This window comes from Diceros bicornis, chromosome 32 (genome assembly GCF_020826845.1).
Source record: "Diceros bicornis minor isolate mBicDic1 chromosome 32, mDicBic1.mat.cur, whole genome shotgun sequence".
NCBI classification, from domain to species: domain Eukaryota; kingdom Metazoa; phylum Chordata; class Mammalia; order Perissodactyla; family Rhinocerotidae; genus Diceros; species Diceros bicornis.
Window position 1 is genome coordinate 676,346 of NC_080771.1, and position 13,289 is coordinate 689,634.

At 50.7% G+C, this 13,289-nt stretch overlaps 1 protein-coding gene across 6 annotated transcripts in view; it reads right to left on the reverse strand.

The window, feature by feature from the left end:
• Positions 1-13,289, reverse strand: part of MYLK3 (myosin light chain kinase 3) — a 99,673-nt gene that overhangs the window by 32,194 nt on the left and 54,190 nt on the right. For 4 of the 6 annotated variants that reach the window (XM_058527721.1, XM_058527723.1, XM_058527724.1 and 1 more), the window contains 2 exons: positions 3,184-3,274; positions 1,669-2,074 (listed from right to left, as the gene is read on the reverse strand). In XM_058527721.1, the coding sequence (XP_058383704.1) occupies positions 1,669-2,074; positions 3,184-3,274 (497 nt within the window). Of the gene's footprint in view, positions 1-1,668; positions 2,075-3,183; positions 3,275-9,241; positions 11,183-13,289 lie in introns of those variants that run through there. The other 2 variants (XM_058527722.1, XM_058527720.1) reach the window with 1 other exon arrangement.

Sequence of the window (13,289 nt, forward strand, 5' to 3'; positions counted from 1 at the left end):
GGACGCGGGAAACTGCAAGAAGCCAGCTGCCGGAAGAGTAACCAGGTGGTCAGGTGGCCAGCTGAGAAGGCCAATGGTCACTGCTGTCCCCCTTGGTCTTCTCCCCTCGGGGGCACGGGATGACCCAAAGGCACTGCATGCATTCTCATGCCACCTTCAGGGCCCGGAGCTTTCCTGCGTCCCACACAGCACCCAGGGCAGGCTTCGCTAATCTACTGCCGACTCAGTCCCACCACGTCCAGTTAGGGCCTCGGGAGCCTCACACAGGCAGCCACTGCCAATCAGAGCCCACACTTGAGTTCAAACCTATTTTCCTCAAAACATACCCATGTGCTAGCTGAGGAAGGGCAGGAAGGGATCCCCCTGAGCCCTGTGGCAGGGCTGGGTGCCTGAAGTTCAGCTCAGGGCTAACACCGACACAGAGACTTTTGTCCCTCACGCAGAACCGTTTTGGGGCCCCTAATGAGTTCACGGGAAGTTCAGCCCATCTCCCGATTCCACATTTAGAGCCTGGCCGGGATCCAGGCGTGCCTGCCAGGAACCCTCCCTCTGGCTGGGTAAGTCTCCAGGGGGCTCCCATGTCCTTCCAGAACAAAGGCAGGTAAAGGATCTGGGCTTCTCTGCCAGTCGCCACAGCACACACAGACACCAGCTCTCTTCCCTGAGCCAGGCCTCGGGGGGCTCGGTGACAGGTAAGGACAGCCAGGGCAGGCGCGGGAGGGCACCACGCCCCTTTGAGAGAAGCCCAGGAAGCCCCCTTGAGCGGGCTACCCTGGGGAACGAGATGCACTGTCCCCCAGGGCTGGCGAGTACAAGCCTGGGGAGAGCTGGCAGTCAGCGGGTTCTGGCTCTTCATGCCCCTGCACTGTGTCTGCTGAGAGTAGGTCCTGAGGCCATGTGTTAAGAGTTAGATCACAACCCCACCTCCAGGACCCCAAGCACAATCCTCCTGAAAGCTCCCCTGGATTGACTCAGCCCACACAGACCTCCCACATCTGAGTGCCCATCCTTTTCTCCCCACCATAGCATTTAGGACTTAACTAAATGCTGACCTGGGAGAGCAGGATGCGCAGTGGTTAGGGACACAGATTCTGGAATCCAATAACGTGGGTTCAGATTCCAACTCTGTAGATCCCTCGCTGTGTGGCCCTGGGCACTCTAAGCCTGCTTCCTCACCAATAAAACAAGGACGCCAACCACAGCTGCCTCCTGCAGATGTGGTGAGAATAAAAGGAGATGATCCTGCGAAGTGCTCCACCAACGCCCGGCACGTGGGGGTGTCTGGTGAGCCCCAGCCTTTAGCTGTCATTACTGCTCTGAGAGCTGGGGACGCTCAGTCCTGCTCCACACTGGAGTCGCCTGGGGAGCTTGTAAAAACAACAATGCCTAAGCCTTGCTCCACACTGAATTAAGCAGAATCTCTGGGCATCGCTATTTAAAACTTCCTTCCAGGGGACTCTAATGGCGGCCAGGTGAGAGCCAGGGCTCCGGGCTCTCCGAGCAGAGCCTAGGCCTTCTCTGGTCTTCCCCTCGGGAGGCCAGCCCAGTGTTGTGCAGACAGTAGACATGCAACCTTTGCAGCTGGTTGCAGCTGGTCCCCCGCCATGTTCCCGTTGAGGGGCTGCAGCGAGTTCCTTCCCTTGCCCGGCCTGGAAGAGCATCCCTTACCTCGGATACGCTTCTCCACCACCGTGAGCTGCCTTGGCCTTGGCTGAAGGCCCTGATGTCAGCCTCATGCCCCACTCTGAGGGCCGAGGGTCAGGCCTGCTGGACGACGTTCCTTGTCCTGCACCCGGTGCAGTCTCCTGGCTGGCAGGGGCCTCAGTGACCCTGTCGGGTGCCGTGGACAATTCCAGGCCAGTCCCGGGGTTCTTGCTGGGCGCCCAGGGAGCGTTGGCTTCCCCCTCTGTGGGCAGCAGCAGGTGGCCAGAGGGCACCTGGGCTGGGCCAGGAACTCCATCTCCCTGCCCTGGTGGGGCCTCTGCCTGGGTCAGGAGGTCAGATCCCATCCCTGAAGTGTTGATGGCGGGCAGCCTCTCCACTGTCCCCTCTGGCAGGTCCACCTTCTGGCTCTCTACAGGAAATAGGCAGGAGAAAAATGTACTCCCCTTGGAAGAACCTTTCCCAAAGATATTGCAAAGAACATGCCAAAGGCCATTTAGTGCAGCATGTGTATAACAGCCAGACTGGACACAACCCAAACGACCTTCCGTAGGGAGCTTGGTTCATACAAGGAGTGCTGCATCAAAAAGCCATAAAAAAGGAGAATGAATATCAATATATGTGGATATGGAGTGATCTCGGAATACACTGTAAGTGAAAAAAAGCAAGGTGGAGAAAAATGCGTACAGTATGCTTCTGTTCATCTGAGGGAGGGTGTGTGTGTGTGCACGCATGTGTACATGCATATAATCACATATAATGTGGTCTAACGAGGCTGGATCTCAAAGGAAAGATAAAACAAAAGCTTTTTAAATGGTTACCTATCTGGGGCGGGGACGGCTGAAACAGGATGCAGGACACAAGGAAAGAAGCTGGACTTCTCTTCATATACCTTGTTTTGTCAATGTGACTTTGGAATCATGTAAATATTATGCAAAATTATAAAAGAAAATTAAACTTTAAAAAAGCCATCCAGGGGCCGGCCCAGTGGCACAAGCGGTTAAGTGCACGCGCTCTGCTGCTGGCAGCCCGGGGTTCGCTTGTTCAGATCCCGGGCGCGCACTGCGACACCGTTTGGCAAGCCATGCTGTGGTGGCATCCCATATAAAGTGGAGGAAGATGGGCACGGATGTTAGCCCAGGGCCAGTCTTCATCAGCAAAATAGAGGAGGATTAGCAGATGTTAGCACAGGGCTGATCTTCCTCACCAAAAATAAATAAATAAATAAATAAATAAATAAATAAATAAATAAATAAATAAGCCATCCATAAAAACTTAAAGCAAAGTGAAATGTCGAGGTGGCGGCACAGCCTACACAGAGAGGAACTGTTCCATGCGACTGTAAGACATCGCAGCTGACTGTTCAACTCTAGTGGTTATACACGAAGGACAAAAAGAATTGCAAAAAAAAGAAGCAGGTTTGACGGTTTTTCAGTAGTCACACTGTTGGTGGTGTTGGCGTTTTTATTCTGAAACTGTCATGTGCGCAATGTAGGATACAGCAAATGGGGTCCCACTCACCTTCCCAAGGCCCCCTGATTTCAGCTTGCACGCCTCTGCTGCTCAGCCCGTGCTTTGGTTTTGCTCCTTTCTCTTCCACTCGCTCTTTGCTCTAAAAGAACAACCGTAAAAACTACCATCATGACCATCAACACCATCATCATCATCATCGTTCAGGCCACAAATGTCTGTTGAGCACCTACCATGTGCTTGAGACAGAAGTACTCAGGGTATTTCACGCAGTCTCCCAGTAACACTAGAGGGTAGACACTGCTATTGTCATTTTAGAGATAAGGTCACTGAGGCTTTTCCAAGGTCATAACTTAAAAAAGGAGAAGCCCAGATTCAAACCCAGAATCAAGTCCTTTCTAATACACTACCATATTGCCAGGGAGGGGCAGACCGAGCCCCTGACAGGGCAGTCGAAATAGGCTGGACCTCAAAGCACTTAGACCAGTGATGGAAAATAAATTTAATCTTGGAAGGCAACTCAGATCAATCGGTCATGACTACTAGAGTGTTGGCTTGGGTTGAACTCTGAAGTCAGATAAATCCAGGCTTAGGTGAGGAAAGAGTGCCACGATCAACTCATGATGCCTGCCTGGGAGCTGGGCGGGGGGCGTCCCACAGCCACCCCTTTCCAGTGCAGAGGGATAGCCAGGAGCACGGACACGTGGACTCTTGGGACAGACTCACTTGGTTCAAACCCCACCTTCACCACTTGGCCAAGATTCTTAAAATTTCTGCATCTCACTTTCCTCATCTGTGAAACAGGGAGAACAATATTATCTACTTGTAGAGTTAGTGGGAGGGTTGGGGGAGTTAACTTGTAGAACTTTCTGAGAAGTGTGCCCAGCACACGGTAAGTGCTCAATAGCGCTGGTGATTTTGTCCTGCCTGAGACAGAGAGCCGTCCGTGTTCAATGAGCTGATCGTGTAAGGACACTCAGAGCCCAGCCCAGAGAAGCTCTCAGCAGCTCTTCTTGAACTCTGCATGGGCCACACCACACCAGTGCCTGGCCTGCACTTGCTCTTACTCCTAAAATAGTTCAGAGCACTCAGTATTTCTAGATTGCTGGGTCCCCCTGGCTTCTAGGGGTGCTGAGCCTTTGACCCGTGAGGCCCCTAAGACTTCTCCTGGCACTGGTCACAGCAGCAGGTCTGGTCTCAGCCCAGAGCCGAAGGCCCCTGCAGCCCCTTGTCTTGCCTGGGCCACAGAGCCCCCTGGGAGCCCAGAGGCCAAAAGGAGTTCAAGACACATTTTGTTTGGCTTGCACAGCAATTTTAAATTTTTAATTTATCAACATTTTAAATCTAGGAGATTTTTACATTAAAATTTTAAGTTCCCTTTTAGGGTGACAGAATCTTTCTATATTTAAGATTGTGGTGGTGGTGATTTGGGTGTTACACATTCGTTGAACTGTATACTTACACTGTGCATATTTTGTTGTGTATGTGCAGTTTATTGTATGTAAATTATACCTTAATAAAACTGATTAGAAAAAAATTCCAGGTTCCTAGCTTCTCTTGAAAAAATCTGAAGATCTGGCAACTCTAGGCCCACATGGCAAAAAGTGGCTGGAGCAGTTCCCTCTAACTGGGGCACCATAGCTCTCACCACTCTGGAATGTCTCCCTGACACTAAGGATGAGGGTTGGTTCTACTGTTTTTCCTATACCGCGCCCACTTCTCTCAAACCCATTACCTGCTCATGCCTTTGGGATTCCATGACACCAAGCTTTGCCCTCTTAACGGTAACAGCACAACACAGGGGAACACCTAGCCCAGCGGCTGGCATGCGGTAAGCACTTAACAAATAAAAGCTGGCTGCTGTCATCATGACTATCACCAATATCATCACCGGGACCCGGACCCCGCTCAGCAGAGACCTCTCCCCTGGCCTCTTTCTGCAGACTCTGTCCTGCCAGCCGCATAGCGGCGGGGCTGGAAGCATGATCATGGCCTGCCTCCTTTTTCACCCCACGGGTAGAGAGGGACTCGAACAGACTGTCCTTTGGCAGACCTTGTTGGGCTCAGATTGTCCTCTCCCTCCCTCTGTCTTGGGTGTAGGCAGGCACACACACAGACACACATGCACACACGCGCACACACACACGCGCACACAACACATACAAAGCTGGTTTTGTCTTCAGGGCTCAATCTTCTGGTTCCTGCCTTGTCCGGCGCGCCCAGAGGAAGGAGGAGACCCCAAACACCATTCTAGAGGACTGATGTCTTCTGAACAGCTGGACCATGATTTGAGCTGAGCCTGAACTTGTCCTTCATGAGAGAGCACCTGGCTTCTAGTAATAAGCTAATTCATTATTACAACCACAGGAAGTGCCACCAGGCACTTCAGAAGACTCGAAGAGGACCTTCACAACGTCCTGGCATAATTTTCAAATATAACAGCCAGTGCTGGGATTTAATCAATTCCACAAATGATTACTATGCCCCTAGTCTCTTAGGAAACACAAAAAGGGTCTCCAGAAAGTCTCCGTAATGCACCATTTTCAGCACCCACAAGGTGTTAAACAGCTGGGGCTCTACTTAAGGGCCCATTCTTGGACACCTCCTGTGAGACCCATCCTCGCTGCAGTACACAGAGGGAAGCAGAAGCCTCATGGCATGCGCCAGTAAGGAGCTGACAGCCTGATTGGGAGACGAGATCCAAACCTATAGATGGTTGCTGAGGTGTGTCTTAAACACAAGGACCAGAAGAGAGCTCAGCCACGTGCCATTGGAGCAGTACAGACAAGAAATGTTCCAAGAACTCAGAAAACAGAAAGTTCTATGACTTCATCCTATCGAGAAATGCCTAAATGTCTGCAACATATATGACAGCTCATTTCAGTAACATATGAAGAGCTTTACAAATCAGTAAAAAAAAAAAGGCAAAAAACTGAAATATAGAAGAGGGAAAAGCACATGAGCAGGCAGTTTACAGAAAAATATGAAAGGTTTACATCTGTGAAAGATGCTCAAACTTCTAGTAAAATAAATACAAACCACAATGAGATATACCATTCTATCTACTCTTGGTTATGTTTGAAATTTTCCATAATAAAAAGTTTTGAATTTTTTTTATGAATTAAAAAAAACAGTTAGCTTTAAGAGGCATATAACCAATTGCCTTATTTGAATCTTGACTCAAATAAAAAAAAAGCATAAGATGATCAGGGAAATTTGAACACTGACTTTGGTCATATTAAGTTACTGTTTAGGTATGATAATGGTATCGTGATTATGCTTTTTAAAAGAGCCTTTAAGGGCCAGCCTGGTGGCGTGGTGGTGAAGTTCGCGCACTCTGCTTTGGCGGCCCAGGGCTCGCGGGTTCAGATTCTGGGCACAGACCAAAGCATCACTCATCAAGCCGTACTGTGGCAGTGTCCCATATACAAAATAGAGAAGGATGGGCACAGATGTTAGCCCAGGGCCAATCTTCCTTGGCAAAAAGAGGAGGATTGGCAATGGATGTTAGCTCAGAGCCAGTCTTCCTCACAAAAAAAAAAAAAGGAGGCTTTATCTTTTAGATATAAATGCTGAAGTGTTTATGGAGGAAATGATCCAATGTCCCACATTTACTTCAACATAATCTGGAAAGAAGGAAGTGAGTAGGGGAATAGATGAAACAAAATTGGCCTCCAGTTACAGGCCCTTGGGGTTCATTATACCAATCTCTATTTTTAAAAATCTTGGAAAATTTTCATACTAAAATGTAAAAAAAGCCACATGCACAATAAGATCTCAGTTTTTATTCACCAGACAGGTGAAGAGGAGGAAGACTATCCTCTACCCACTCTGGGTCCTTTCTGGCTGGGGTACAAATTAAATTGACATGAGACCGAATAGCAGGAGAAAATCAAACAAAGCTTTATAACATGTATACATGGGAGAAACCAGAGAAACTGAGTTTCTTGACAAGATGGCAGAGGTTCTCACCTTAAATACTACCTTCAGCTAAAGACAAAGGAGGATGTTGGGGGTGGGGGGAGTCAGCTATGGGAGATTGCCAGAAAGGCACAGTAAACAAGAGTATGCAGATTTAACTCCTTGCCTTGCGCACTAAGAGTTTCTAAAGATAAGGTCGTTCCCCCTTCTTCCTGGTACAGAGAGGGAGACACTTTTACAAATGGAGATTTCCCTTACAAATGTAAATTTCTCTTACAAAGGACAACTTCTACTTTTACTTGGAATGGGCTTAGCAAGGACCCTCCCAGTCTATCCATACCGAGAGTTAAATTCTTTTAAGCAGTTAGTGGGCGGGGGGGGGGGGGGGGGGGGGGGGGCGGGGCGCGGCATGTCAAAGTTTCTTTCAGAGAAAATAATCAAGGTAAAGAGACATTTTGAGGTGGGCAATTCTGATCTCCCACACAGGCAAAGAATCAAAAAGTTGGATAGCATGCATTGTTACCAAAAGTGGAGGCAATAAGCATTCCCATACGTCATCAATAGGGGACTAAGTTAGAATAACTTCTTTGAAGGTCAGTTTTACAAATTTACCCTTTGGCTTAGCACTGCAACTTCTACAAGTGCTTCATACAGATAAACTCACACTTCTACAGATACTTACTGCATCACTATCTATAATAGCTAAAAATGAGAAACAATATAAACAAACAATGATATGGGACTGATTAACAAATTGAGACACATCCCCCAAAAGGGAGAGCTCTACAAATTTAAGAAACAAGAATGAGGAAGCTTTCTAGTTACAAATATGAGATAATGCCCAAAATGTATTAGGTAAAAAAAAAAAAAAAATCAAAGCCAGAACAATGTGAATAACATTTGAGTGAAACAAAACAAAATGAAGAGGTGGTATATACGCCAATGTGCTGGTAGGTAAACAGACTTCATCTGGATGGTCTCACAGGACGCTGGGCCTGTGACTGCTCGGGGAGCAGGGTTGTCCTGGAGATGAGGAGACAGAGCAGGAGACGTGTGCTCTTTATACCACATGAATGGTTTTTGCCATGTGCATATATTAGATTAATTTTCCTTTTTAAAGCTGAGGTTGGTTGTAAGTGGCAAGAGCAGAAGGTCACATCTCTCACCGGGGAGGTGCAGAAGGCAGGGAGCTGGGGTGCAGGGGGCATGCTCTGGGAGAGGCTGCAGGGCAGGAAGGGGAAGGGGGCAACAGGGTGAGCCCTGGCCTGCTAGGGCTGGGGAAGGATGGCAAACTCCTGCAGCCCTGCTCCTGAAAGCCTCAGTAGCTGACAGAGTCAAGCCCAGACTCCTGTGGAACCCAGATTCTCTCTCACCAGAGGCTGGTGGGTCGCTGCAGGCATCTGAAATGGTGGCTCCAGGCCGTCTAAGTGTTGCTAAGTGGCTGATCCTTAGTTGTTCCCAAACAGAGTGTTGCCTCCACACACCACACACACACACACACACACACACACACACACACACACACACACACACACGGCCACCCCAGCCAAACTTCCATTAGCCAGTGGGGGTGATTATGCAACCCTTGGGAACAGCCGCTCCCAGAAATGCCATACTCCGCCCCCAGGCTCCGGCTCCTGCCTGTGCTGTGTCCCCCTGGGTCACTGTCAACACTCATCCCCCCACAGGCAGCTGCACGCTCCGCCCACTCCAGGACAGAGCACAGGGTTGGGGACAGGAAGGGAGAAGGGTCTGGGTTCCTGAGCGGGGGCTCAGTCAGGGTACACTGATGCTCCCCACCTGTCTCCCACCCCAGGTGTGAAGGCACAGAAAGGAGCAGAAGAAGTCACCGGGATGTCCAAGGAAGGTCATGGTCCTCCTCCCCCTAATGGCCGGTTTATCTCCCACTTCTAAGTGCCCTGGACCTGCCCAAGGCCCCACAGACCTCGACAGGGCACCTCCTCTTCCTTTCCCTGGGAAGAGCAGCCAGTTAGTGTCCTGTCGGCAAATCTACCTATGACCTTTAAGGTTCTGTCTTTCCTTTTCCCCATCAACAGATCACGCAGGAGGCACAAGGAGACAACAGCCCCCCACCTCTCCTGAGACTAGCCACCTGGCCAGTTTCCCAGCCAGGGCCTCTGGGCCTCCCTTCCAGCCAGAAGGGCACGGCAGGGAAGCAAGAACCAACCTCCGCAGGGCCATCAGCGTGGCTTCCTTTCCTCCAGGGGATACTCCCTTGCATGATGAAATCCACCACCTTCGAGTTCTGGAACACGGCCCCCACCAGAGCTATGGCCTTGTCCACGGCCACCATCATCCTGAAGAGGGCTTCGAGTCTGGCGCCATGCTGGGCGGCATCCTGCCGCACGGCCCTCACCACCTCCAGGACCTCTGGCCACCCAGCCTGCACATCAGCTGGAGGAGTGTGGTCAGCCCCAGCTGGGCCCAGGACCCGGGAGGCCTCCAGCCGGTGCAGGCCTTGCTGCAGGTGGCCCATGCCTTGGTACATGCACTGCAGTTTCTCCGTGACGTCTTCTTGGAAATGCAAGAGTTTGTCAACCTTCTCGTTCAGCATGTTAAGCTTTTTGTCCACGGTAGTTAAGCAGGTCTTGCCCGACGCCGGCAGCCCCGGGGTCCCCAAACTCTCCTTGGAGGCTCCCGACATCCTGATGCAGGCTTGACAAGGGCAAGGAATCGGAAGAGCTACAGACCCCTGGTTTCACTTGGGCAGTGGTGTCTGCAAGCCCATTGTTCTTGGTAGCTAACAGCCTGGCCCTGCAGTGCCAACCCACACGGATCGCCCGGGTTGTTCAGGGAGCCCAGGGGACCGGGCTCTCTCTGAGCCTTTGCCTTTCTTATCTCCTACTCTGCTGTGGGCCATGAGTGACAGGCTGGGTTTGGCCCAGACCTTTCTCCTTGGGGCCCCTTTGACATCATGGCAACATTTAACATTCCTCTCTGAGAGGCTGCTGATGGATAATTATTTTAAGAATTTATCCAGGGCAGGCAGGAGTTCGGGTAGCTAAAACTAAAGGTTGGAAGAGGAGGGGTCCTTTAGGTAATGGACCTGAAAGCTGGCCTCTACAAGGGGCCTCCGGGATCCCAGGGCAGAGTAAGACCTTCAGAGGCTCAGAGCACCAAGGCGCAGACGGTGTCCTACCCGCCACACACACATCTAATTCACAATAAAAAGCGAGACCAAATATAAATGTGAGGCCACTCTGATTTTTGCCGTGATGAAAATTTTGATGCTTCTGCAAATTAAAAACAAATTTTTGGTGCCCCTAGTTTGCTGATGCCCTGAACATGTATTTAGGCTGCCTGTGGGGTGAGTCTGCAGGTCTCTCCCTACACGGGGCCCTCAGTCACTCGTCACTTGTACCTAAAAATAGAAGTGAGGGACAACGGCCTAGGCGACACGCCAAGTGCCATCCGCAGGCTGTGTTCCTCGCAGGACTTTCCGGGCACATCTGCCAGTGACCCCTGCTCCCCCAGCAACAGCTACGCAGGTGTTGGGCACCGAACCTCTAAACTGAAACAGATGCAGCAGGACCCTAGAGAGCAAGGGGGCCCCTGCTTCCTGTGGTTTCCAAACGTTTTAGCCTCAAAACCCTTGGTTCGAATGGAACTTTTACAGAAGCATCAATAAATAAAGCCGACAAAAGGAGATGCTCAGGCTGACACTGAGGTGGGACGTGAGGGGCGCCAGAGAGGCCCAAGATGGCCAGGGAGCAGTTGAGTGACACCTTCTCCTTCCAGGCCCTCACAGAGAGAAAGCAAGGCCAGAGAGGGAACTTGTCCAAGGTCGCCCCGGCACACGGCCTCCTGAGGTCAGTTCAGCTGCAGCCAATGGTGGCACCAGGGAGGGAGATGTTAGTGTCCTCCTAAGCTTCCCCCTTCTGAATATGAGCAATTATGAGAATAAACTTTGTCCTGGAAATCTGACATCTAAAAGCACCTTTAGGGGGCTGGCCTGGTGGTGTAGTGGTTAAGTTTGCCCACTCTGCTTCGGCGGCCCGGGATTCACAGGTTCAGATCCTGGGCGCTGACCTACACATCGCTTGTCAAGCCATGCTGTGGCGGCCTCCCATATAAAGAGAAGAAAGATGGGCACTGGTGTTAGCCTAGGGCCAATCTTCCTCAGCAAAAAGAGGAGGATTGGCAACGGATGTTAGCTTAGGGCTAATCTTCCTCACCAAAAAATAAAAAATAAAAAATAAATAAATAGAAGCACCTTGAGATCATTTTGCTATTCTAAGCTACAGGTGACCCACAAACGCCGTGTGCTTGCTGTGCAAATGCAGCGTGACCACACACCCCCTCGCTACCCTCTCTCTATCGGGACAGCTGCCCTATGTAGCCCATGTAGAAACCCAGACCTTTTTCTGGGGAACACTGTCCTGGTATTGTTGGCAGAATGCCCTGGAGCATGCTCAACAGAGCCCTGGTCTGTTCTATTCACTGTGATTTACAACAAACACACAAATTAACAAACTTTCCTGAAAAGGAAATTGGGAAAGACTGTTCTCCGGCCCCTCCAGGGAATTCACCATGCATCTCAGCAGGACTTCCTCTGCCACAGAGAAACCGGCATCGGACCAGGGATTCCTCCTTCCCCAGCTTCCCACTTAACACTTGCCTGTGGAACGAGGGCTCCCTGTGGCAGACTTGGGGAAGTGGCTGCCTAGAGAACTCTCTGGAAGTCTAACACTCAGCCCAACGTCTGTCTTTTATTAGGTGCGGAGAATATTTGTGGAATGAAGTCCCCACCAGTCTAAGGAGACAGACCCTGTCTCTGGGAGCGAGTTCCCACCAACGCACAGGCTGCTTCATTATGACTGCTGCTCGAGAGATTTCGGTAGCAACTTGCACCCAGGCAAGTTCCAGGTTAACAGAGCCAGAAAAGATATCCTGAAAGTCCAGACGCACCCAAAGCAAAGGAACAAAAGCCCCAGACAGATCTATATCAAAAGCTAATTATTTAAATTACAAAAGGATTCGCCCCAGGTCTCCCTTAAGCAACACGTGATTGCAAGGCAGCTGATTTACTAGAAATGTGGCTGCTTTGTCATCCACTGTTCCAGAACTACCTTGAAGCTCCTTGAGGCCAGAACAGTGCCTCTTAGGCTTGCCTCGACCCTCAGGCGCACCAGCGTGCCTGGTACATGTGAGCACTCAATACAACTGCGGGGAAGGAATGGACTAAGGAGACTCCAGCAGGAAGCAGTGGCTGGACTGACCAGAGGGAGACTGGCAGCAGGAGGGTCAGCGGCTAGGGTTTCCCAGAACAATCAAAGGAGCACAGGGCAGGAAAGCCCGACAACTCCCAGAAGTAAGCTCTGGGCCGCTCTGGGAGAAAGCTCAGAAGATGCCAACAGGAGAAGTCGTCGAGGCTTCTCGGATGAAAAGGAGCAGCCAAGAGCACTAGCTTTGAATCCCTTTCATTTCTCAGCCTGCAAGAGAAATGAGTTTATGAGCACATGGGTCCTCTGAGGGCCGATGTGTCGCTTCTCTCCAACTCATCCTGATGTACCGAGCACAGCAAGAGCCACAGGCAACTCTTTTTAAGCAATGGCCCTTGCCCAGAGGATAGGGGCGGACTTCCAGCCCTCAAGTCAAGAGAACGCAGACCAGAGAAGAGGCAGCAGAGAGGATGGACACAGAGTAGCAAATCCAATGACACCTCATCTCTTCTGGATGAGGACAGGGCAGCTGACTCGCTCCTGGAAAAACACAGGCTGACTTATCATAGACTGGGGTCAGCGTGCACTGAACCCCCAGATTCTTCCCTGGCCTTTCTGGTGACAGCTAGTTTTCCCTGTAGAACCCCAGGGAGGCCTGTGGACCCCGAGACCCCAGGTGGAGTAGAGGGGAGCAGAAATGTAAGGCTGAGGAACCCATTCCAGAGCATTGGCTCTCCTCCTCCCCGACGTCTACACAGAATGGGCATGGCTAAGAGAGCCCCCCCCACCTTCCCTGGAGATCAGAGGTCTGTTTCTGGAGAAACTCAATGGTCCACAAGACAAGAGTTCTGTGTAGGGGCTTTGGGGGTCCCTTGGGAGCTCCCCTCTGGTCATCCTCAACAAAGCCAAGCAGTCAACAAGCCTCAACCACCCACCCAGTCTTTTTGTGCCTTATTCTGAAGTATGCAGAGATAAAAAACGATCACCAGGTATTCAAAGAAAGCACCCAAGATGAAAAGGGGAGCCCAAGACAAATAAACAGAAACATAATTG